General features: G+C 33.0%; 1 protein-coding gene across 2 annotated transcripts in view; it reads right to left on the minus strand.

Annotated features, from left to right (window-relative positions):
- Positions 1-25,873, minus strand: part of bsf (bicoid stability factor) — a 43,237-nt gene that overhangs the window by 2,876 nt on the left and 14,488 nt on the right. For both annotated transcript variants that reach the window (XM_074170011.1, XM_074170010.1), the window contains exon 3: positions 402-3,313. In XM_074170011.1, coding sequence (XP_074026112.1) covers positions 402-3,313 — 2,912 coding nt within the window. The remainder of the gene's footprint in view (positions 1-401; positions 3,314-25,873) is intronic.

The raw sequence follows: 25,873 nt of genomic DNA on the forward strand, positions 1-25,873 counted from the left end.
TGCATTGAAGAATCTCCAAACAGCTGAAACATCTACACTAAGGAGTATTACCGAAATGCATCACCCTCAGAACATACAATCCTTCAAACGCACTGCTGTATGAAACTAAATAAGTAAAGCCTATGAAGGAGAGACTATCAGACTTAGGAAACTGCTTTGCAAAAAACGAAATACCCAAAAAAACTATTTGGGAAAACATCAAATCACTTTCTTAATTTATTATACTCTTTTCCTCTTTTTTTTCCACAAATCTAATGTACCTAAATTCTATTATGTAAGAATATGTAAAAACCACTGTAAATATTTGAAAATTTTACACTGACTGAAGCACTTCGGTCGATGGCCCTTTGGTATTAACCAATAAATGACATTCATTATTATTATTTACTATTAATACTCACATTGTTCAGAGAGATGAGGATATTTTTCCAAAATTCCATAAGCTCCCCCTCTAGGAAACTGCTCTTTCAAACTATCTAGATCCTTCTCCGTTGCTTTTTCAATCTTATCATTCAAGGTTTGCAAGTAATCGTGTGCCTTGCCAGCTACCAAGTTCGCTTGGCACATCCTATTATCGAAAGATAAATTTCTTTTTACTGGAGAATCGATTTTTGATCCAATTATACTGAGAGTGTCTACATCACCATTATTCGCTAATTTATTAAGTAAAAATCTAAACACTCTATTGGTTGGAATTTTACCCTTATTTAGAACTTTTATGCATATATCTGCAGCATCTGATAACCGCTCTGATTGTACTAACTTTTCAATTAAATTTGACAGATCTACAATGGTGACTGGATCTCTAGTTGTATTTACCAATTCTAGAGCTTCATTCAGTGTTCCCCGTTTCAAATAATTTCTCAAAATATTCTGCGAATTCACTGCCTCGGCAGACATCATGGTTGGTTCTGAAGACGATTCTTTGGGAACAACAAAAGGAACGTGTTGGCCTTTTTTCTGTAAGAAACTTCCAAGGGTATTCAAAAACATGTCGGTAGGTGCCAAATCTTCTTCCTGCATCTGAGTCCACAGCCCTAATGCCTTCTCGGTGTCGTCTTGTTTCATATAACTCAACAGCAACTGAAAGTAGATATCACTACGATCGATGTGATTGAGGTCTTTGGTAGCATCTTTCAAACCTTCCAGCGGCTTTATTAGGCCCTCTTGCTGGTAACGTTCACAAGCGGAATTTATCCTTTGAGGGCGGCTTTGTAATCCAGGAGTCTCTAAAATTTTCCTTGCCTGCCTAATGCGACCACATTCAACAAACGCGAATACAAGATCATAAAGGCTGTTCACTTCTCCGTGGACAGTTGTACTTAGATCGGTGAGTTTTTGCAACCTGTCCGCATCTTCGGCTTGAATGAGCTGACATGCTAATTCATTCTTCCATGGTGTAACCTTGTACTGATTCACACACCACTCGAACTTGTCTACTGCTTTGTCTAACTCTTTGTTGACCAAGTATACTTTTATCAAAGGTCCCAAAAGGACGTTGTTGGGTTCCATGAATTCCTTTTTCACTAAAACATTGAATAACTTGTTGAGCTCCTCCACTTTTCCCTCCTCGGCTAGGCCATTCAGGAACCTCCAGAGCAACGAGATATAATTGAAATTCTTTTCCGAATTGGTTATGTCCCTTTTAGTATTTTCTAGGATGTTGATTCCGTCTTCAAAACGTCCTGAGTTAACCAAGAGGTTAGCTAGTTTGATCAACTTAGTATCATCTAGCATAAAGTTTTCTTGCTCTGTCTCTTTGATTTTTTCATAGTTTTCCATGGCTTTCTCAAGGTGACCGTGATGAGCATAAAGATCTATCAACTGTGCATATATTCCAGTGGTAAAAACAAAATCACCTTTTTGCAAGACCTCCATCAACTTTTCAGCTTTTTCCAGTTCTTTTGCGCGACAATACAGAGTGAACAATTGCCTTTTCAAGCCTTTTGTTTCTTGATTCTTCGCTTCCAAATTCCCAATCAAAGTTTCCAACTGGTCTATATTCATTTGGTGTGAAGGTGTATAAATAGGTGGTTTTTTCAGCAACGGTACCGGAGTTAGTTCACCAGAACTTAATTTTCCCAACAAGGTTGAAATCTTATTGGTCATTTTCTCACCCATTTTTTCTTGAATTTTCTCAGCGATTGGAGTTGAAATACTCAGACCATGCTCTACAAGCTTTTCCAAGACTTTATCAATTTTGTCCACAAATTTTCTGTGGTTCGAAGACAGATCTAGAATAAATGTACCCACAATTTCTGAATTATCAAGTTTTTCCTCTTGTCTCTCGTCTTCAACATCATCTTCTTCTTTATTATTTGAAGATATGGCATTTCTTCTATCTGAACCTTCATGAACAGCCCTCAAAATATCAATATAGGACTGGATGTCATACGTTTTATAGAATGAATTAGTGAGAGGTCTTCGAATAAATTCAGGATTGTAATAGACTTGTACACGTGTAGCAATGGCAGCAGCTTCCTTTATTTCATTCTTTTGCAATAAAGAAATGACCAGTGAAGAAGCAGCACTCCCAACTGATATGTTGCAGTCTCTCAGTATCGCTAATATATCACTACTACTACCTTTGAGATTAGGTATAACATATTCTCGAACAGTTTCTGTACTTGGAAATATACCAAAACCTCGCATTTTCTGCAAAACTTCAATAATACTTTTTCCGCTTGTATCGCTTGCTTTGGAGAGGATGAGAGGCCAAAAATAATGTTGTCTCACCGGTATACCATGAGATTGTAATTTTTCCATTAAGGGATATGCTATTTCATCATACCCAAGTTCTAGACTTGTTTCCGTGGCTCGAAGTATCCCTTTTTCGTACATTCCCTCTTCTTCCAAGCGAGTACAAAAGTCAATAATTACACTTAAGGGTCTTTTAGCTTTTACCAACTGCCTAACAAAAAATGCGCCAGTTGGAGCAGGCGAACCGTCCTCTTTTGTTCCTCTTTGCATAGACTTCAAAATCATAAATGCTGCCTCTTCATAACCCCTGTTAACCAATCTCAATATCAGATTAATTGCATCTTGATTATATCCGACAGATTTTCGGACTTTCGCCAAGATGGTGGGAATGTGCTGTGTATGACCATTTGTTGCTAATGAATAAACTATGTCGAGTAAATCTTTGTCAAGCAGGAATATTTCCTTTGTATCACATTCAGCGATGAGTTTATTAACCATTTCAATATCTCCTTTAGCAGCGTAACCACCCAGAAGAGTTGTATAAGTATCTGCGCTTGGTTCCAGACCTGCTTGAATCATTACATTTATTATGCCCTGTGCAGAATCCATATCCCTGAAACAAATTCAAATTTTTTGTCTTTTCTACAGTTGACTTTGTAGTGTTTCTCATACATGTTATTTACTTAATACATGTGTATGTGATCATTAATTTATTAATATTATATAGTTATACACTATATTTCAGCACAAAAATGCTTGTTGACAAGATGTATCACCTCTCTCTCTCTCTCTCTCTCTCTCTCTATATATATATATATATATATATATATATATATATATATATATATATATATATATAGAGAGAGAGAGAGAGAGAGGTGATACATATATATACATATATATATATATATATATATATATATATATATATATATATATATATATATATATATATATATATATATATATATTAAATATAAACAGTAAAAGACAATATGGATGAATCGATTTGTACCAAATGTAAAAAAAATATTACCGATGAAGAGGAATATATAATGTGTGATTGTTGCAACGACATGATTCATGAAAGTTGTACTAAGCTTTCAACAACTCAAATAAGAGCAGTAACCCTAAAAAAGGAACGACTTGTGATGTATTTTTGTCCTGAATGTAAAACCAACTTCAAACAAATACCAATGCTAATGAAAAATATGAATGAGATTATTGCAGTTAATAAGTCTCTTCAAGAAGAAAATAACTTGCTCAGAAAAAAAATAGAGGAGTTTACAACACAAGTTCAAGCATCAGGAGTAAGCAACACTGAAGAAATAATTGCGGAATTGGCTGAAAGACAGAAACGTGCTTCTAATATAATAATATACAATGTCAATGAATCAAGAGCCAATACAAATAGTGAGAGGTCTTCACAAGATAAAGCAGCTGTTGAAAATATTCTACAAGTGTTTGAAGTGAAAAAAGAAGAAATAAAATGTTTCCGTCTAGGAAAAGTAATAATGAATAAAAATAGACCAATTAAAATTATTTTAAGATCTCCAGATGAAGCAATAAAAATTTTAAAAAATAAATCACTTGTCAGTATACCCAGTATCAGAATTTCAGCAGATCAGACCTTTGCACAAAGGGAGTATTTTCGTAAAATCAAATCAGAACTGGAAGAAATTATGGCAAATGGTGATAACTCCAAAACCATCAAATATATTAACAATAAACCAACAATCGTTAATAAGGATAAATTTGAAAGAAGAAAAAACATTTAAAGTACCCTGATATACAACTCAACAGTGATATTATATATATGAATGCTCAAAGTCTTTTAAAGCATAAGGATGAAATTGAAGAGAGCATTCTATGCTACAATCCTAAAGTAATTTTACTATCAGAAACCAGGACAACTGCAGACATTGAGGACGCTGAATTACGAATAGAAAATTATTCTACCATTCGTTGTAATTCATCAAACCGCCATACTGGAGGCGTAGTGATTTATATTCAAAAAGAGTTTGAATTTTCAGTTTATAAAACGTTTGTTCTAGAAGGTAATTATTGGTGTAAGGTGATTAAAATTAATTTAGGATCTAGTATTTGGTTGGTTGGAAATATGTACCACTCTCCTTCAAGTTCTGATGCTAAATTTTTGGAAGATTTTGATGATTTATGTGATACTTTGGTGACATCTAATAAGAAATTTATTTTAGTAGGTGATTTCAACTTGAATTATCTTGATAATACTTTTTATGTCAGAAGAATTAAAAAACTACTTGAAATATATGGATTAAAGCAAACTATCACTGATCCCACCCGTATTACATTACAATACAAAACTCTAATAGACTATGTAATATCAAATGAAAATAATTATGTGTCAAATGTACATTTATATCCGAGTATAACAGATCATTTACTGATATCAGTAAATTTTTCGTCAGTTAAAACAAATAGCAATTATATAACAAAACAATACAGAAATTTTAGTGACCGTAATCTTGATCTTATTAAAAATAGTCTTATATCATGTAATTGGTCATTGGATTCTATTGATATTGAGGTGATATACCATGAAATAATGGAAAAATGTTCTCTCATAGTCGAAAATGTTGCTCCTCTTAGAATTTGTCAGTATAAGACACATCTCCCATGGTTTAGTTATGAAGTTCTAATCAAAATCAAAGAGAGAGACAATACATATATTTCCTTTGTAAAAGCTAACGAAATTGAAAAAGATTATTTATGGGAAAAATTCAAAAAGCTTAGAAATGAAGTAGTTAATCTATTAAAAAAAAAAAAAACAGAACTACTACCATGAGAAAGTAGATAATTATAAAAATAACTCAAAAATGATGTGGAAAACACTGAAACAGTTGGTCAATAACAAAGAACAAGAAATGCCCAGACATATAAAATTTGAAAAAAATGGTTATCACATAATAATAAAAAATGAAACTGAAATTGCCCAAGAGTTCAATGAATATTTTGTTAATAGTGTTAATCTAATAACGGATAGCATTGAAACCCAAGAGTTATGGTCAAACCTAGATCACAACCTATACAGACCATTTAAAAAATTTAGAGCAATCACTTTAAAGGAGTTGAGAGAAATTATTAATTCTTTGGATAATAAACACAGTATTCATGAAATACTAAGTTGTAAAATACTTAAACAAATATTTGAAACGGCTGGTCATGCTATACTTAATTTTATTAATACTTCTTTACGAAAGTTTAAGTCCCTGTGGAAAAATTCCACAGGGACTTAAAACCAGTACTATTATTCCAATCCAAAAAATCAGTAATACTATAAAAGCTGATGAATTCAGACCTATTAATACACTACCAGCCCTAGAAAAAATTTTAGAAATTACTGTTTATAACCAATTGTTGGAATTTATCAATGACAATCAAATCTTATTCGAAAGACAGTCAGGGTTTCGAAAAAACCATTCCTGTGAGTCAGCACTCCAGTTGTCATTAAGTAAATTTAATAATGAACTAGAGCACAACAAATATGTTGTTTCTGTGTTTCTCGATTTGAAAAGGGCTTTTGAGACAATTGATAGAAATAATAATGAACTAGAGCACAACAAATATGTTGTTTCTGTGTTTCTCGATTTGAAAAGGGCTTTTGAGACAATTGATAGAAATATTCTTCTTGCTAAGCTCAAGAGATATGGTGTAGGCGGTCAGACCTTCAATTGGTTTTATGATTATTTGTCTAATAGAAAGCAGAGGGTAAGAATTAACAATACATTTTCAAATGAAATCACAAATGACAAGGGTGTTCCTCAAGGTAGTGTTTTAGGTCCACTGCTTTTCATAATATATCTTAATGATATTAACTTATTTGTGGACTGTGAATTCATAAATCTGTTCGCAGATGATACATTATTAGCATGTAGTGATACAGACTTGGATAGAGCTATTCACAAAATGAATTCCATCTTAGTCAGTGTTAAAAGATATCTCGATATCAATAAATTGAAATTAAATGTAACTAAAACCAAAGCCATGATAATTACTAATAAATTTAAATACAACAAAATTGGGATAAATAATTTAGACATAAATATTGATAACAAGAAAATTGAGATCGTCACAAATATAAAATACTTAGGAGTCCAACTCGACAATACACTTTCTTTTGATAACCATTTCGACTATATTCATAAAAAAATTTCAAAAAAATTATACTTTTTTTCAAGAATTGTTAGTAATTTATCAACAGCCACTAAAATAACAGTTTATAAAGCAATTATTCTGCCTCATTTTGACTATTGTGCATCAATCATATACTCTATGAACTTAAATAAAATTAATCAACTGCAGAAATTGCAAAATAGAGGCATGAGAATTATTCTGAGATGTAATAGATACACACCAATAAATTCAATGTTATCCACCCTTCAGTGGCTGCCCGTATTACAAAGGTTACTGTACTTCGCAATGATATTTATTTATAAGATAATAAATAATTTGTCTCCTTCTTATTTCATGAATATGGTCAACTACAATTATGAAATCCATGAACACTATACTCGCAATAACTGCAATCTACATATTGTCAGAACAAATTTTAAAAGTAGTATGAATTCAGTATTTTTTAAAGGCTTCATTAAATTTAATGACCTACCAACTGACGTAAAAGACTGTTTATCAATAAATGTCTTCAAGACATTTGTTAAAATATATAAAAGAAACATAACTTACATTTGGATAAAGTTGTAAATCTATGTTTTATATGTTAGTTTTGATTGTGAAATATTTGAATTGTTTCGGTATAAATCTTCTAATGTTACCTATATAACTAGCATTACTAAGTAGAAATAATAAATATTATTTGTAAAATAATAGCACGGAGCGATAGAACTATTTATTGTTACTTGTAATAGTTTTAAAATTACTGAATAGCATATATTAGTTACTTTTTCTGTTCTATCTTTTCCTATTTTTTTTTATTGTATATTAGGGAAACCTATTTCTGAAATAAAGAAAGATTATTATTATTAAATATATATATATATATATATATATATATATATATATATATATATAATGAAACAATTCGTGGACACAACACTCCAAAAAAAAGAGGCAAACCGCGGACACGTATTTCTGGCTATTGGCCTCATCAGCGTGGTGCAGCCAAGTGCAAAAAAGGGCAACACTTTTTTGCCGAAAATAAGAAACAACACATACGCACGGAGTCAACAACAGGGGCCCACCGCACATTTGTGGTTCCAGTTAGAAGACCTAGAATTCCCAGGCTACATCTAACATGACCACCCGGATGTCACGCACGTAGGCTATAGCTACCTGCGTGACATCCGGGTCCAGGATATAAACAAAGATATAGATGCTATCGAGTGTGTATGATATAGATAAAAAATGAAACAATTCGTGGACACAACACTCCAAAAATGGGGCAAACCGCGGACACGGCTATTGGCCTCATCAGCGCAGTGTAGCCAATTGCAAAAATGGGCAATAATTACTCCGTGCGTATGTGTTGTTTCTTATTTTCGGCAAACAAGTGTTGCCCATCTATGCAGTACAAAAAAAATAAATTGTTAGAAACATGTGAAAAAATAAAAGAGCAAAAGGGTAAAAATACTGGCACCAAATCAAAAAACTATCCAAATACAAGGCAATAAATAACATCACTAATCTACAAGTTAATGGTCGTATAATAACAACAGATGAAGATAAGGCAGATACATTCTCAACTTATTTTGAGAATGCTTTCAAAAAAGAAAATTAGGTTAATTTTGACCAAAATCAATATGAGTCTGTCAATAATTGGTACAGAAACTTTTTCAAAAATATCCCAATGCAAAATGATCAAGAAATAGATGAAGATTTATATTATAACATCATCAGTGAGGAAAAAATACAGCCCCAAGAATAGACAATATATCTATGAGAAGTACGAGCCCTAGAATCAAACATACACAAACATATCTCCATCTACGAATATTGTTTGAACAATCATTACTATCCTACAGCCTGGAAAGAAGGATTAATAATTGCCATTCCAAAGCCCAATACAGACCTGCAACTACAGACCCATTACTATTCTTCCAGTATTAGGAAAACACTTGGAGAAAATCATCAAATATCAACTCGGTGAACATATCAATCAATATACTAATGTATCAATTTGGTTTTAGAGAAAATAGAAATACAACCCACCCTTTAGTAATTGTAACATCTAACATACAAACAGCAAACCTAAACTCTGCGGAGCTATTTTTGGATATCAATAAAGCTTTTGATAGCGTTTGGTATGAAGGAATGTTACATAAACTTCACGAATTGAACACCCCTATCCATCTTCTCTGTATAATAAAACAATATTTTGAGAACAGAACCCTCACCGCCAGAGTCAGAAATTTATTCTCCAAAAAATTTGCTCAACAATTCTCCAATTCTCTATAATATATACTGCCATGACAATTACAACTTGGAAGACAAGAATGAATTTAATAAAAACCTTTACATCTTACAGTATGCACTGCCTTAGTTTGACACAACCGAACGCTAGCACTCACAATAGAGGAACTGCAAAATCTCGTCGACAGGACAACGATCTGGTTCAATAAATGGAGACTGAGACCAAACCCGGAAAAATCACAATTCATCAGTTTTCATCACAACCCTTCAGAGATGCTACCAACAATAAACATCAACAACGAAATGGTAAGAAGCAGGCAATCAGTAAAATACTTGGGAGTTAACATTGACCACAAAATCAACTTGAACAGCCATACAAAAATGATTAAAAAGAAATGCATTAATAGAGCAAAACACTTTCGGAGTCTGACATTTAAAAAAAGAGGAATCAACACTAAAACTGCAGCTAAAATATATAAAATGATCTGTCGTCCACTTCTAGAATATGCACATGTAATTTATTCAAGTTGTCGCAATCCTGCATTAAAAAATCTCCAAACAGCTGAAACATCTACACTAAGGAGTATTACCAAAATGCATCACCCTTAGAACATCCTACACAATCCCTCAAACGGACTGCTTTATAGAACTACAAAAGTAAAACCTATTAAGGAGAGACTATCGGATCTAGGAAACCACTTTGCCAAAAATGAAACTAACTTGGAGACCTTACAGGCATTATGTAGGGAAAGAGCTGAAGGACCACCATCCAAATTTAAATATTCGGAAAAAACTATTTGACAAATATTGTCAGAAATATAATGTATTATGTATCTATTATGTATATATTTCATGTATCTATTATGTAAGCATATGTAAAAATCACTGCAAATATTTAAAAACTGTACACTGGCTGAAGGACTTCGGTCGATGGCCTTTTGGTATTCACCAATAAATGACATTTATAATTTATTATTATTTGTTGCCCATCTTTGCACATTTCTACACCGCGCTGATGAGGCCAATAGCCAGAAACACGTGTCCGCGGTTTGCCCCTTTTTTTGGAGTGTTGTGTCCACGAATTGTTTAATTTTTTATTTATATCATACATACATATATATATATATATATATATATATATATATATATATATATATATATATATACAAATAGAGATTTTATCGAGTGTGCACGATATAAATCAAAAATGAAAAATTCGTGGATACAACACTCCAAACAGGGGGGCAAACCGCGGACACGTGTTTCTGGCTATTGGCCTCATCAGCGCGGTGCAGCCAAGTCTGAAGATGGGCAACACTTGTTTGCCGAAAGCAGGAAACAATATATATATATATATATATATATATATATATATATATATATATATATATATATATATATATATATATATATATATAGTGGATAATCTTAGCGGAGAAATGTATGGTAAAATGGATTAACAGGGTCTCTCAGTCAAAAAATCAAAAATCAAACTCTGCTTTACTTTGCCAAGCTTTCGCTTCTAATGGGAAGCTTCTTCAGGGCAGTAAAAATGAGTGAAAAACAATAAATTGAAGATATAAATTGATGTAAAAGTTAACATGTATACGATTATACAAACCCACAAAAAATTTGTATACTAATTTGTATACGATTATACAAACCCACAAAAAATTTGTATACTTACATGTTAACTTTTACGTCAATTTATATCTTCAATTTATTGTTTTTCACTCATTTTTACTGCCCTGAAGAAGCTTCCCATTAGAAGCGAAAGCTTGGCAAAGTAAAAAGCAGAGTTTGATTTTTGATTTTTTGACTGAAAGACCCTGTTAATCCATTTTACCATATATATATATATATATATATATATATATATATATATATATATATATGATGTGTTGTTCTTCCGGGTGTTCATCCGTTGGGTACTATTCGATAGTACCAAGAATTCGACAAATCAGGAAAGCAATCGAAATCGAAAAGCAAGGCCTCATCAACAAAAGGGATGACTCACTAAACATCCCAAGGATTTGGAAATCAATAATTAAAAACATCCACCAAAGACAACCACAAATTGATAATGAACCATCGCAGGTAGGAGAACCGCCAGAAGCCATTCACAACCCTCAGGTAGAAAAACAGGTAGGAGAACTACCAAAAGCCATCAACAACCGTCAGGTAGGAAAACAGGTAACAAATCCATACAACTTACGCAAGCGAAACCATATAAAAACACCACAAGAAGAACCTAACATCAGTTACACCTCTCGAAGCGAAGCAGTAACTCGTCTTGATAATGCCATCTGAGATGATGGCGAAACGTCGACTATCGAATAGTACCCAACGGATGAACACCCGGAAGAACAACACATCATATTCTACCATCCGTGAAAACCTACATTGTAATATATATATATATATATATATATATATATATATATATATATATATATATATATTATATATATATATATATATATATATATATATATATATATTATATATATATATATATATATATATATATATATATATATATATATATATATATATTTCTTTTTTTTGATTGATGCAACTAATTTTCCTTTATTTTGAGTATTTCAATATTAAATTCTACAAAAAGGATTTGAATTATCTGCGAGCGCTTTCGACAGTTGGTAGTATTGTCATCTTCTGGCACTCCTCAAACTGAACTGGTCATCCTGTTTTCTGTCTCTTTATTCGGTCAGAGCGTCTTAACTCAGGTATTTTAGGCACTTTAGGTAAATTTGCCTGTATTTGTTTTGCATCAGGTACTCTTCTTCGTGTTAGATCTTCTTTAGGAATGTGTATGGTTTTGTTTAATATATTGAATGTGAGATCTTGTTGTGTTTTGATTTGTACTTGTTCCTCAATGAGTGATTTATGACTGTTGAATTCATGGATGTTCAAGTTTTCCCAAATGTCCATGCGGTTTCTCTTGTTGATTTGTTTTATTAGTTTTATGTTCTCTGGTAGGGGGAAATTATGTTTGTTTTGTATGGCGTGTGTTGCAAGGTTTGATTTATATACTGTTGGATTTATGTATGCCTTTTTGTGCTCATTGTACCTTTGGATCAGTATTTTCTTGGTTTGGCCGATATAGAATTTGTTGCAGTCCGAGCATTGTATACTGTATATCCCGTTTTGGTCTTTGTCTTCTTCTTTTTCATAGTTGTTTATTTTTTGTGTTATTTTCGTGTTCGGCTTGTATGTGATGTTGATGTTCAGTGGTTTGAAGATGTTTGTTAATTTTTTGGTTTGGTGTCCTACGTACGTAAATGCTGTCCATCGTTGTGTTGTTTTGTCTGTTGGGGTGGCTTGATCCTTTTCTGTATTTTTTGTTTGATTCTGTTTTCTAGTTTATCTATTGTCTTTTTGGTGTATTCCGTTCTTTGTTTCGGGCTTCATTGCTGAGTGGTATCCTTAACATTCTATATATATTATGATTAAATTGGTATGACGCTGTCAGTTTGTGAATTTTCGAAGTTGAATTTCGTGTTGTTGTTCTGTTCTTAATTTGTTACTTTAATAATTCTCTTGTTATTAAAATGGCATACACAAATGAGGAAATAGCTGATATGCATTACGTTTACGCTCTGTCGCAGTGGAACGGGTTAGAAGCTTCTAGAAGATATGCTGAAATGTATCCTCAACTGCAGCATCCTTCACATAGAATATTTGCTCGACTTCATCAACGATACGAGAACGCAGGATTGTGGTCGCCATCGAGAAGTACGAACACCTCAGCTTGAGGAAGCAGTACTTAATTTGATTGAAGAACAACCTATTACCAGTAGTAGAAAGATTGCTTTCCAGCTAAATGTTGATCATATGACGGTATTGTGAATTTTAAAGGAACAACTCTTATACCCTTACCATCTGCAACGAGTACAGGCACTGTTACCGAGAGACTTTCCGCGGTAATATATTTAGAATATTTAGAAAACGGTTGCTTACAGTGACTAGTAACAAGGGTAGCTTATTTACGTAGATATGATAGAGGAATCAATTTTTTTACTGAAAAATGTGCTCGAAGTACGCCCAAAAAAGTTATGAATCTTTAAAAAAGAAAAAGACGTGTAGGTGGCGCCCCCTACGACTAAGAGCAATAAGAACATCAGGTTCGAATTCGACACCTCAAAAACCTCCTATTACCAAGTTTCGTTTAATTAAGTTCAGTATTTCAAAAGTTATTTGAAAAAAACGAAAATAAAAATAAAACTTCAACATCCTGTATCTTGGAAACGAAGCGTTTCCGGACATTTATTTATTTGGACAATTCATATTAGAATATTGTGAGGAATCACCTCCTGAAGTTTGTCAAAGTACTTTTGAATCACCCTGTATACAGGGTCCTGCAACAGTGGCGCGGTGTTCCATATCTCTATATAGGAAGCAGATAGGAATCTAATTTTCTATAATATTACCTTATTGCTCGAGCTCGACAAAATAAAAATATTGGCGGTCACACAGGGTGTTCGATTTTTTCTGGGCGGATCCCAACTGTGTCTTTTTAAATGGCAACCTATATTTTTTATCGCTTTTTCGGTTTCTTCATAGAAAATAAAATAAACTTTTTGTATATCTGCACTTCGAAAATATTGACGGTTTTCGAGATATCTAGCATGACAGGTTTTTTTTTCCAATATTCGTCACTCAGAATATTTGAAATTATAAAGTGGTGCCAAGTCCAGTTGAAATTTTTTTTTGGTCGAATATTCTACATTGGTAACTCTCTCAAACGATATATCTGAAATCGACCTGTGATATACAGGGTATGAAAAACCGCTTGCCAAATATTGTAAATGAAAATTTGCAAAATCTTCCTTAGATTAAATGGAACACCCTGTATATTATTGATCCATTAAGAAGCGCCAACGAAACCTCTACAAATTTCATTAAGTATTCCCTATGGCTAAGTTCAATAGTTTTTCTTAAATGAGCATTTCTTTCGAAAAATGGTCATTTTTTCAAAGCGAAATCCATTTGACGACTGATAAAAATATACGAAAGATATCTTGTTTCAATTTTGTACATTAGAAGGTGTCCAAACAAATATTTTTTAAAGAAATAAATGTATGTACCTATCACTTTTTGCTAAATGGAAAATTATTTTTTCATTGGATGCAGAATTTCACTCATAAATCGTGCAATATCAAACCAAACAAGTTAAAAGAAAGAAACATTATAAATAACTATTTTTTTCATGTTATTATATTCATTCAGAGCTTGAGTTCTAGATATTCAAATTTGTCAACTGGCCAATTACAAAACTACAAAAGGGAGAGTTTAATTAAGGTTGATAATGAAACTTTTATAAAATATGTTCAACATGTCTTCCATTTTCTTGAATGCAGAGCTGAAGTCTATGTTTGAAAGACTGTTCTACCCTGCGCAAGACAGCTGGTGTAATGCTGCGAAAAGCATTCGTTATTCTAAGTCGCATATTTTCGGGAGAAGTTGGTGGCTCAACGTAAACCATATTTTTTATGTATCCCCATAAGAAAAAATCTAGTTTCGTCAAATCTGGTGATCTAGCGGGCCACCGTACAGGCCCATTCCGTCCTATCCATTTATTGGGAAATACTTCATTTAGATGATCTCTCACTTCTGCCGAATAGTGAGCAGGTGCACCATCATGTTGTAACCACATTCTATTGCGGAGGTCAAGAGGAATATCATCTAACAAACCTGGTAAATCATTTCGTAAGAAATTGAGATACATTGCACCATTCATATGTCCCTCAAAAAAATATGGACCAATTACATATTCTCCAATGATGCCTCCCCAGACATTTATCGACCACCTATGTTGATAATCCACCTGTCTCAATAAGTGAGGATTTTCTGTCGCATAATAATGGTAATTATGTCGATTTATAAATCCATTTTTATGGAATGTCGATTCATCCGACCATAAAATATTATTGAAAAAATATTCGTTTCGACGAATTTTGTTCATGGCCCAATTGCAAAATCTCACTCTTTTCTCGAAATCAGCATACAGTAGTTCTTGATGTAACTGAACGTGGTATGGATGCAAGCGATATTTCTTCAATACTCGTTGCACTGATCTCTCACTTATATCCACTATTTCCCCAATTTGTCGTTGACTCCTACTAGGATCTTCTTCAACAGCAAGAAGAACTTGCAATTCATTATCTTCATTAGTAGCTGGCTTGATGCGCTCATGTTTGGAATAATTAATAGATCCAGTTTCAACGAATCGTCCCAAGACCTTTCGGAAAGATCTTTCATCTGGATGCCTTCTATCTGGATACCGTTGAGAATAAATTCTACTTGCCAATAAACAATTCCTGTCTGATTCACCTAATATGAAAATCATATCAATCAAATCACTTTTTGATAACAACATTCTGATGAAATTATACCGACAGTTCAACTTCACGATTGACTAAAAATTTCAATATTCATTTGCAGCCAAATATTTTGTTCTGTCATTTGCCAGACTACTTGATTTCCAATAAATATTTCATTCGCTGAAAGGTTGTTTTAGACCGAAAGAATATGGCACAAATTCCGAGATTTTTGAAATTATTGTAACTATTCAAGAACGTCCATTTTGTGGTGTAATTCGCAACTTGTTTATCTAGCAACAGGTAATTTTAGGAATGGGCGATATTTTAAGGAAAGGGTATTTTTTGTATATTCTTATCAGTCGTCAAATGGATTTCGCTTTGAAAAAATGACCATTTTTCGAAAGAAATGCTCATTTAAGAAAAACTATTGAACTTAGCCATAGGGAATACTTAATGAAATTTGTAGAGGTTTCGTTGGCGCTTCTTATGGATCAATAATATACAGGGTGTTCCATTTAATATAAGGAAGATTTTGCAAATTTTCATTTACAATATTTGGCAAGCGGTTTTTCATACCCTGTATATCACAGGTCGATTTCAGATATATCGTTTGAGAGAGTTACCAATGTAGAATATTCGACCAAAAAAAAATTTCAACTGGACTTGGCACCACTTTATAATTTCAAATATTCTGAGTGACGAATATTGGAAAAAAAAACCTGTCATGCTAGATATCTCGAAAACCGTCAATATTTTCGAAGTGCAGATATACATAAAGTTTACTTTCTTTTCTATGAAGAAACCGAAAAAGCGATAAAAAATATAGGTTGCCATTTAAAAAGACACAGTTGGGATCCGCCCAGAAAAAATCGAACACCCTGTGTGACCGCCAATATTTTTATTTTGTCGAGCTCAAGCAATAAGGTAATATTATAGAAAATTAGATTCCTATCTGCTTCCTATATAGAGATATGGAACACCGCGCCACTGTTGCAGGACCCTGTATATACACACAGTGTGTCTTACTTCTCATGGAAACATCCCCGTATCTTCAGTAATATCCGAGGTAGAACGATGAAACTCTCTGGACTGATGGAAATGTTCAAAATGCACCTACCACCTGAATGGGGTTGGCCAAAGTGATATACACTGTCCGCCACTCGCGATGGAACACCCCATTTTAACGGTAAAACACATTAGGGGGCAAAATAGGCTCAAAAAATCCTTCAGATTCGTGATCAGGACTACTAACGTACAACGATTACACTTTTTTCCTGAAAAAATTTCAGTCCTGAAAAATGCGAATTTGTTTCACTTCTCATGAAAACACCCCCGTATCTTCCGTAATAATTGAAGTAGATTTTTTTTGGTTGTGACATGAAAACATGAACGAAATTGTTCAAGAGAAACTCGACTTTTGTTTTCACATAAATAATTTATTTTTTATTTTGTTGTCAGATAATATGGCCCGATAATATTTTCGTTCAGGATACCACACCACACATTAACTTTCTGAGATATTTGGTCTCAACAATTCACCACCCAATTTGGATTTTGTTCAGCCCAAAACCTCATGTTCTGGGAAGATACAACGCCATTCGTGGTAAAGGTAGCCTCATCACTGTATAAGGTATACTTTAAAAAATTCCTGTCATTGAGATAATTTCCCTGCATCCATAAACAATACTCCATACGGCGGATTTCATCTCCTCCGTGCAAAGTATGTAAAAATTTGGGTTTGAACGCATGCATTTTATGCCTCTTTAAACACCTCAATATTTTACTGCAGATCATATTGAGTTGAAGCGATAAGTTTCTCAAACTAATTCTAGGATCAGCTTGATGAGCCGCCAATATCGTATCGTATGATGTTTTACAATTTTTCTGTCCTTTGTTACTTGGCCGGTACTCACGAATAGATCATATATTTTATGGTAAAATGTTTCCCCAATATTTTGATAAAGGACCCCGCACATTTCTTATGAGAAATGGTTTGCCTTGAATTTTGCCGAAATTTTGATATGTTGTAGTTCTTGATGTGCTGATTGAAAGTGTCCACAGCCAAAGCTCAGAATTGTACAGTTTTCGAGATGTGAACCTTTGAATATAGATTTTTTCCATTTTTTTGCAGTTTTTGCTCATCAATCGAGAGCTTTCAATTCTGGTTGGGATAGAATTTGGATGTTCAGCAACCAGAATTAGTTTTACGAATAATCTTCTTCAGTTATAATAGATGCCGCCATCGATAATTTTTCATACACTGCTTCACACTATCTCGATAATCTGAGGATGTGGTGCTGTGACATTTTCCTCAGATAGGCTCAAAATGGATGATAGCATCTCACAGCATCTGTATCTTTTATACCTGAGAGTACTCTCCAGATAGAATGAAACGGTTCAGGTATTGGAAGCGAACTATTTTGCGCCGTAATATGTTTTATCCAAAAATGGGGTGTTCCATCGCGAGTGGCGGACAGTGTATATCATATTGGCCATTCAGGTGGTAGGTGCATTTTGAGCATTTCCATCAGTCCTGAGAGTTTGATCGTTCCACCTCGAATATTACGGAAGATACGGGGGTGTTTCCATAAGAAGTGAGACAAATTCGGATTTTTCAGAACCGAAATTTTTTCAGGAAAAAAAGTGTAGTCTTAGTAAATTAGTAGTCCTGATCACGAATCTGAAGGAATTTTGAGCCTATTTTGCCTGTAAGTTAGTAGTCCTGATCACGAATCTGAAGGAATTTTGAGCCTATTTTGCCCCCTAATATGTTTTACCGTAAAAATGGGGTGTTCCATCGCGAGTGGCGGACAGTGTATATCACTTTGGCCAACCCCATTCAGGTGGTAGGTGCATTTTGAGCATTTCCACCAGTCTTGAGAGTTTCATCGTTCTACCTCGAATATTACGGAAGATACGGGGGTGTTTCCATGAGAAGTGAGACACACTGTATATATTTTTGACTGATGCAACTAATTTTCCTTTATTTTCAGTATTTTAATATTATTATAAGTCACAAAAAGGATTTGAAGCTTTATAACTCCTATTTAATTATATGCTAGCGCTTTTGACAGCTGGTCGTGCTGTCATCATCTAGGCTCTACTCAAAAGTAGCATTGAAAAAACCAGACATCACCAGAAGATGGCAAATGAGACTTTGCCGAAACGTGAAAATAATTCTTATGGGGAGAAAATACATAGAACACGGAGCGAAACCCGATGTTATATATATATATATATATATATATATATATAATGTCCTTTTTATATTAAAGCCCTTGATAAAGCTAATAAACATTAGCGAAACCTCGGGCAGCTAAAAAGAGTAAATATTTATTCTAATCAGGTTAATGCAGTCAAGCTGCTGGAAAATAATTCGTTTACGCAGTTATTTTTATTGAGTACTTTATTCACATTTTGTAATCAATTGAGGACTGCTTGCCCGGTACTGACGATGCCCAATAGACTGAAACAGCCATGTACTTGTGACTCTTAAATTGAAATCAATATGGGAATGATCAAAATAGTACTTATATATATATATATATATATATATATATATATATATAATATATATATATATATATATATAATATATATATATATATATAATATATATATATATATATATATATATATATATATATATATATATATATATATATATATATATATATATATTTGTTCATTGCATATTGGTCAGCCCGGTATATGAACGGGGCGTTGGTCCACCCAGCACTTCCCGAATATATTTAGGTATATACTTTTCGGAATACTCTTCAGTGGTATGATTTTATTAATAGGCCCATCAGAGGGGTAGATTTTTTCTGAAAATGAAAATTTTACATATCCTTTAAACCTTTGTCAGCCCCATGTTGTTGGTCAGCCCATAGTTATACAAACCGCTATATGAAGAGCATCTTGGTCAGCCCTACAATGCTGCCACATCGAAGGGCTGACCAGGAACGCGATCCATTTCAGTGTATCATTGGATTTCATCGTGAGGGTATCAAGTGTTTTTAAAATCCTGGCAAATCCAGTTTTTCAGAGGTAAACTATGTGTTAGTTTACCGGAAAAAATATATTAGGAAAAGAAAAAGATGCCGTTACTATTGACTATTTATGTTTCATATAGTTTCTGTATTATGTATGATTGATTACTTGTTTATTTTGTGGTAATTCATGATCACTTCAATGAAATGAATAAAAACACTTTTGTCTAAGTACCACTAGTTGATTTTATGTATACGACCAGTTTCGGGTTTGACCCCGCATTATTAAGTATTTTTTCAATATTTCAAATCAAATCAAAAATCTTTATTTCCACGACCTAGGGACGGCATGGAAAAAGTCACATAACTCAGTACAATTACAATGAGGTCACAATCATAAAATAACATAATTATATGATATATTACATAACATTCAGACCATAAAAGGGGTACAGAAATTAAAATTTAAAATTCCAAATCAGACTGAAAAAATTCATCAAGCGAATAAAATACCTTTTCACATAATACTTTCCGAACTTTTTGTTTAGAGAGCTTTACACTAGTTATTTTTTAATGGATATTGGGAGATTGTTGTACAGTTTTTTTGACATGATATGAGGTCCATTGGTCACCTTGGCTAACTTATGACTAGGAATTAAAATGTTAGTTTTTTCTCAGGGTGAAGCCCGAAAGAAGACATGTATCATCTCTGTTCTAAAACTTGGAGCAATTTGATTTAACGTAGATTACGCAATTAATAATATACATGCAAGTAATAGTTAATATATTCAACTTTGCAGATAGTGGTTTACAGGAATCGAGTTTTTTTTAAAACAAATTGTTCTAATATTTTTTTTTCTGGAAAATTAATAAGACACTGATTCTATTGCAGTTGCCAAAACAAATAATACAGTAATTGAGGGCAGAGTAAATATATGCATAATAGTAACTTTTAAGAATTTCAATAGACACAAAATTACGCAGATTCCATATAACGAAACAATGTGTCGCTAATTTCTTCGGTATGAAATCAACATGATGATTCCAATTGAGTTGGGAATCAATAAAAACTCCTAAAAATTTTTTATAGTTTACGTGTTCAATATTCTTAATCTCAGACCTAACCAATACACTACAATCAGTTTCCTGAATTGTAAAGGAAATGGTGTTGGTTTTAAGATTATTTAGAATCAAGTCATTCTTAGAACAATAATTTTGTATGTTGAATACAGCATCAGTTGCTCTTACTGACAATGTTTCACATTCCGAACCACTGACAGTAAAAGATGTGTCATCAGCAAATTGTATAGAGCACTGTGGATGAATAATTTTTGAAAGGTCATTAACAAATAAAATAAATAGTGTAGGCCCCAAAACACTACCTTGGGGCACACCTGTAACAACGTTTCGAAATTCAGAGAAAAATGACCCAGTCTGAAGCCTAACTTTAACAACCTGTGTACGACCAGTTGAATAGGTTTCAATCCATTTCAGACTTGGACCACGAACGCCCATGCCAAACAGTTCATCAAGAAGAAGACCATGATGACTGATATCAAACGCTCGTGTCAAGTCGAAAAGCACACTAAGTAATTTTTCATCGTTGTCGAAGTTTGATAATACATGATTATGTAGAGAAAGGATGGCATCCTGGGTTGACAAGCCCACTTGAAACCCATATTGGTTGTCAGATACGATATTGTATTTATTTAAAAAGGACACAAGTTTTGATGTGATTCTTCAAATATTTTCGAAAATGGAGATAGTAAAGCAATACCTCTGTAGTTCGACATTACATGCTTATCGCTTTTTTTATAGACTGGGACGACTATTGCTTGCTTAAGTCGGGAAGGAAAAATACCTTCAGAAAAAGATAAATTGATTAGATAAATCAGAGGTTTCATTATTTTCAAAGCAGCCTTCATTAAAACATTGCCTGGCAATTCATCAACCCCACTGGAATTTTTCGAACATACGAATTTAATTACTTCCACGAGTTCAGTTTCATCTATTGGATAGAGGAAAAGACTCAGTTTTTACACAACGATTTTCAATGCCACCAGGTGCAGTATTTTTTACTAATGACTCCACTGAATCGACAAAATAACTACTAAATGCTTGAGATATACCGGGACCATCGTTAACAAGTACACCATCGCCAATGTCTTAGATGAATCGTTTATAATAGTATTTTTCCTGATGATAGACCAGGCAGCTTCAGATTTATGTTGAGCCTTGAGGAATTGATTATTAAAGTATTGACTTTTTCAGAGCACAATTTTTTGTCTATGATTTTTTAAGAGTTGCTTATATTGACCCAATAAATGTACATTGGTTTGGCTCTTGTTCAAATTATAAATATCTCTGAGTAATATACCTTCTTCAACGATATCCTTAGTAATCCATGGTTTGTGTCTACTTGAATTTTGATTTTGTTTAATTTTTTGAAACTGTTTAGGAAAGGATATATCAAAAGCTTGAAGAAAAACATCATGAAAATGGGAAAATTTAGTATCGAAGTCAAATTCAGTGAAGTATAGAAAATTGCACTTTTCATCCGATAATAAATTCATGAAATGGAGGATATTATGATCATCAAAATTTCTCTTCAAAAAATAATGGTATATATCAGCGGCGACGAAATTTATAGGTAAGGTAATGGGGTCAAACCCGAAAACGGTCATATAAATAAAATCAAATATAGGTAATTAGACAAAAGTGTTTTTATTCATTTCATTGAAGTTTCAGTATTCCTACGAAATCTGCAATTGTTTGACACGCGTTAACTATTTTGGCGCGAAACTCTTTGAGAACCGTTACGATCTTTGCAATGATCCTAATGCTATTTTGTTAATTGGCTTGCCAATATTTTGGTATACTTAGAGAATAATTAGAGAATATATAGGTATATGACGATTACAAATGAATATCATAGAATCTACTTAATTTTAAGTAATTCACTGTTTTCCAATTCCTAACTCAAATGAAATATTATTTTCCTGTGTTTTCATTTTTAGTTCGAATGGATGTTCCAAATTTGGTATATCGATTTGATGTGAATGTGTGTAGAAAGTAGCAAGTATTAGAATAAATATGATACTTCACGGAAGCTCATCAATTTTTTTTATCAAATAGACGTTACAGTTTGTTCAGGACTGGTGTATTAAAGATTCATTATGCATGTATTTCTTCAAGCATTACGATATCCATTTATCACTAGTGAATAATGAAATCATTACAGAAAAGCAAGTAGGCAAGTTCGTTGAATATGTCAATTCCATCCACCCGTCAATAAAATTTACCACTGAGAGGAAGGTAAATAATTCATTAAATTACCTTGACTCAACCATTACAAAAAATAACAATGAACATGAATTTGCAATTTTCCACAAACCATCTTACACGGACATTATCATACATAATTCCTCTATGCACTCTTACCAGCATGAAGTTGCTGCATTCAATAATATTCTTCATAGACTATTGAATAATTTCCAGAGAGAGCTGAGTTTGATCAAACAAATCAAACAAAAACTACAAAAGCAAGCCATGGACCATATCTACCCAAATTCAAGATGCGATAACGTCAGTTATGAGACATTGTCATTTTTGGCTGAACCAACCAATAATATTTTTTTGAAGAAAGACTGCGTAAAACTTAGCTCACAGAAATAGTAATAGTCCGAATAATAGTGTAAGTGCATTTATTAAAAACAATAAAGACAAAACTTCGGTATCGGATAGATCAGGAGTATATCAGCTGAGTTGTGGCTCTTGTCCAAAACTGTATAATGGCCAAACAGGGAGATTATTTTCCAAAGAATTAAAAACTTAGATTCTTCTAAAATGTCAAGCGATCAATAGATTCAAGAATTCGGGTAACTAACTAAATGATCAATTAGAATTGAATAACCGTTACTGAATATTTTTCAAATGTGGGAACTGGGACATAAGCTCAGGTCATTTAATCCATTACAAACTCAAGTACTTGAAATGTAGGTACTTTAAATTTTGAAATTAGGTATACCAAGCATTAAATTTGTAAAATATAGTAGATAAAGATACGCCCGAAGAAGCCATTGTATGGCGAAACACGTGTCGCGTTTTTATAAAACTGTTTAGTGGAACATTTCTGGCTGTGAGTTTTAGAAAGTATTTTGAAGTGTTTTGTATGAGAAACTTTGCCAAAAATCTGACAGATATAATTCAACGCGACAAAAGTTGTTTTCTGTTAGGAACTTGACAATAGAAATAATTGTTGTATACGTTTTTGTGAGAGATTGTATCAATTAATCTAAAAAGTCGTTCACTTATACTTCAAGGTCCTTCTTCACAGTAAATTAGAAATCAACCCTGGAAAATCATCGTTGAATTCCTGATAAAATCACTTATCCAATAGATGGCATATATGGGGTTATTTTGTTTGCTATTTTGAAGAGGAGTGTGTACGCATCTTAGCGATACCTTATATTATTTCACAAAAATTAGGTGTTACGGGAAATTTACATTACTGTCTTATTTATGGAGATATTGAACGTGGCTCCTTTTGAAAAAAATTCCCTATATGCAATCAATTATTTATATTTTGAGCTGTTTTGGAATCATCCGTATCTCTGAGTATAGGTTGGAAATGAGTCAAATCACTTTTCAGTATCGTCCTTCCATTTTTTATTTTCATCATTCATTTTTGGATCCATTTTCAACCCGTTTGATATCTTGATAGAGTTTTTCAACACACTGATCTCATTTCAGATCATCAGACACGCACAGTTTTGAAAACAATAAAACCTTCTCAAAAACAAACTTGGTCTAAGGAGCAAAACGAAATATAGTCAAAAAGTTTTTCGCTCCGAAAAAAAAAAGAAGTGCTAGAATTGAATTAGTTCTTGTTTGTATCTAAAATATAAGGAAAAGAAATATTCATCATTATTAAAAAATAGAAACTGGGCTGCAATCAAAGAATACGTTTACTGTTGTTATAGAAAGAAGAAATAATATTAATAATTTTCATTTGATATTTTTTTACCCATGTTGTAGTTTCATTTCATTAGAAATTATGTTATTTTTTCATACTACGTGTTTATTAGTTTACCGAACAATTTTTGTCAGCAGTTCTCAAATTGAAGAATAATACTCCATTCAAATAAATGTTTATTCAACCTGATCAAATTTTTTCTATGCTGAAATATTCCAAGTGTTTTTTATTTTGATTGAAATGTCTGCTGCAGGTTATAATCGATGATGATATGACGTATTCATCGTCATGAACAGTCAACATAATAAAAAAACATTGGTTTAATCTCCACTTCATTATGTTCAACCTGAACAACATCATACCTCCAAAAACTGAAAGGGAGTTTTCGAAAAAACTATTGCTAAGAAAAAGAGAATTGAAACTTATTACTAATAATTAACGTGAAGTTAGCCACATATTTCTAGCCACACTTTCTGACGTAGGGAAACTCTAACGTGGGATAGAGGAGCAAACACAGGCGGTGTTGTCAGATTGTTTTTCTTCCTTAACTTCCTACGATCAACATTTCTTAAGGTAATTGGAGTCGGGTAGTGATGTAATTCAATACGAAACCTCTAATCATTCACAATTTACTCAATATATTTCGAATGCCAAAATGATATAGGTATAGACCTTACTAATTTGTTTGACCCTTAGAGACAGAAAAAATTAATTCTACGGGAGACTATCAGTAATCTACCCGAAATATTTTGAGTGTCGAAAATTCTAGAGTTTCTCAAAAAAGGTTATAAGTATACGGGTTGAAATCAATTTGTTTTCTCGCAGAATAGCGATCGGTCAGTAACAAAAGTGTGGCTGGGCAATAAGTACCAAAAATATTTGTTATGTTAAAAAAGTTGATTGAATGTTCGACCAAAGACATATCAAAGTTTACAAATACGTGACTTAAACAATTTGTTTGACCAAAATTAACAGAAAAAAAAATTTTGAAGGCACAGTAGCAATCCATTTAAATTGTCAGAAATTCTTGAATATGAAATTCTCATAGAGGATTGAGTGAAATTGCCTTTCGATTTCTTTGGATTACCGTAGGAAACTTGGGAAAAAATTAAAACTTTTCCTCATACCATGAAATTTCCATTGAACAAAACATACCGTGAGAAAGAACATCTGTAAAAATTCATAAAACTGCTTTCAAATCCCTATGGATGGCCGTAACAGACTTGGAGAAAAATAAATACTATTTCTCGTACCATGAAATTTCCATATGGAGGTCCGCTGCCCTTGAACAAAAATACCGTGAGAAAGAACGTCAGAGAACATTCATGAAACTGCTTTCAGATCCCTTTGGATGGCCGTAGCATTCAGATCTCGTACTATGAAATTTCCATATAGAGGTCCGCTGCCAGTAAACAAAAAATACCCTGAGAAATAACATCTGGAAACATTCACAAAAC

This window comes from Leptinotarsa decemlineata, unplaced genomic scaffold, assembly GCF_025532065.1.
Source record: "Leptinotarsa decemlineata unplaced genomic scaffold, Ldec_3_MD MMD2_P_RNA_scaffold_6, whole genome shotgun sequence".
NCBI classification, from domain to species: domain Eukaryota; kingdom Metazoa; phylum Arthropoda; class Insecta; order Coleoptera; family Chrysomelidae; genus Leptinotarsa; species Leptinotarsa decemlineata.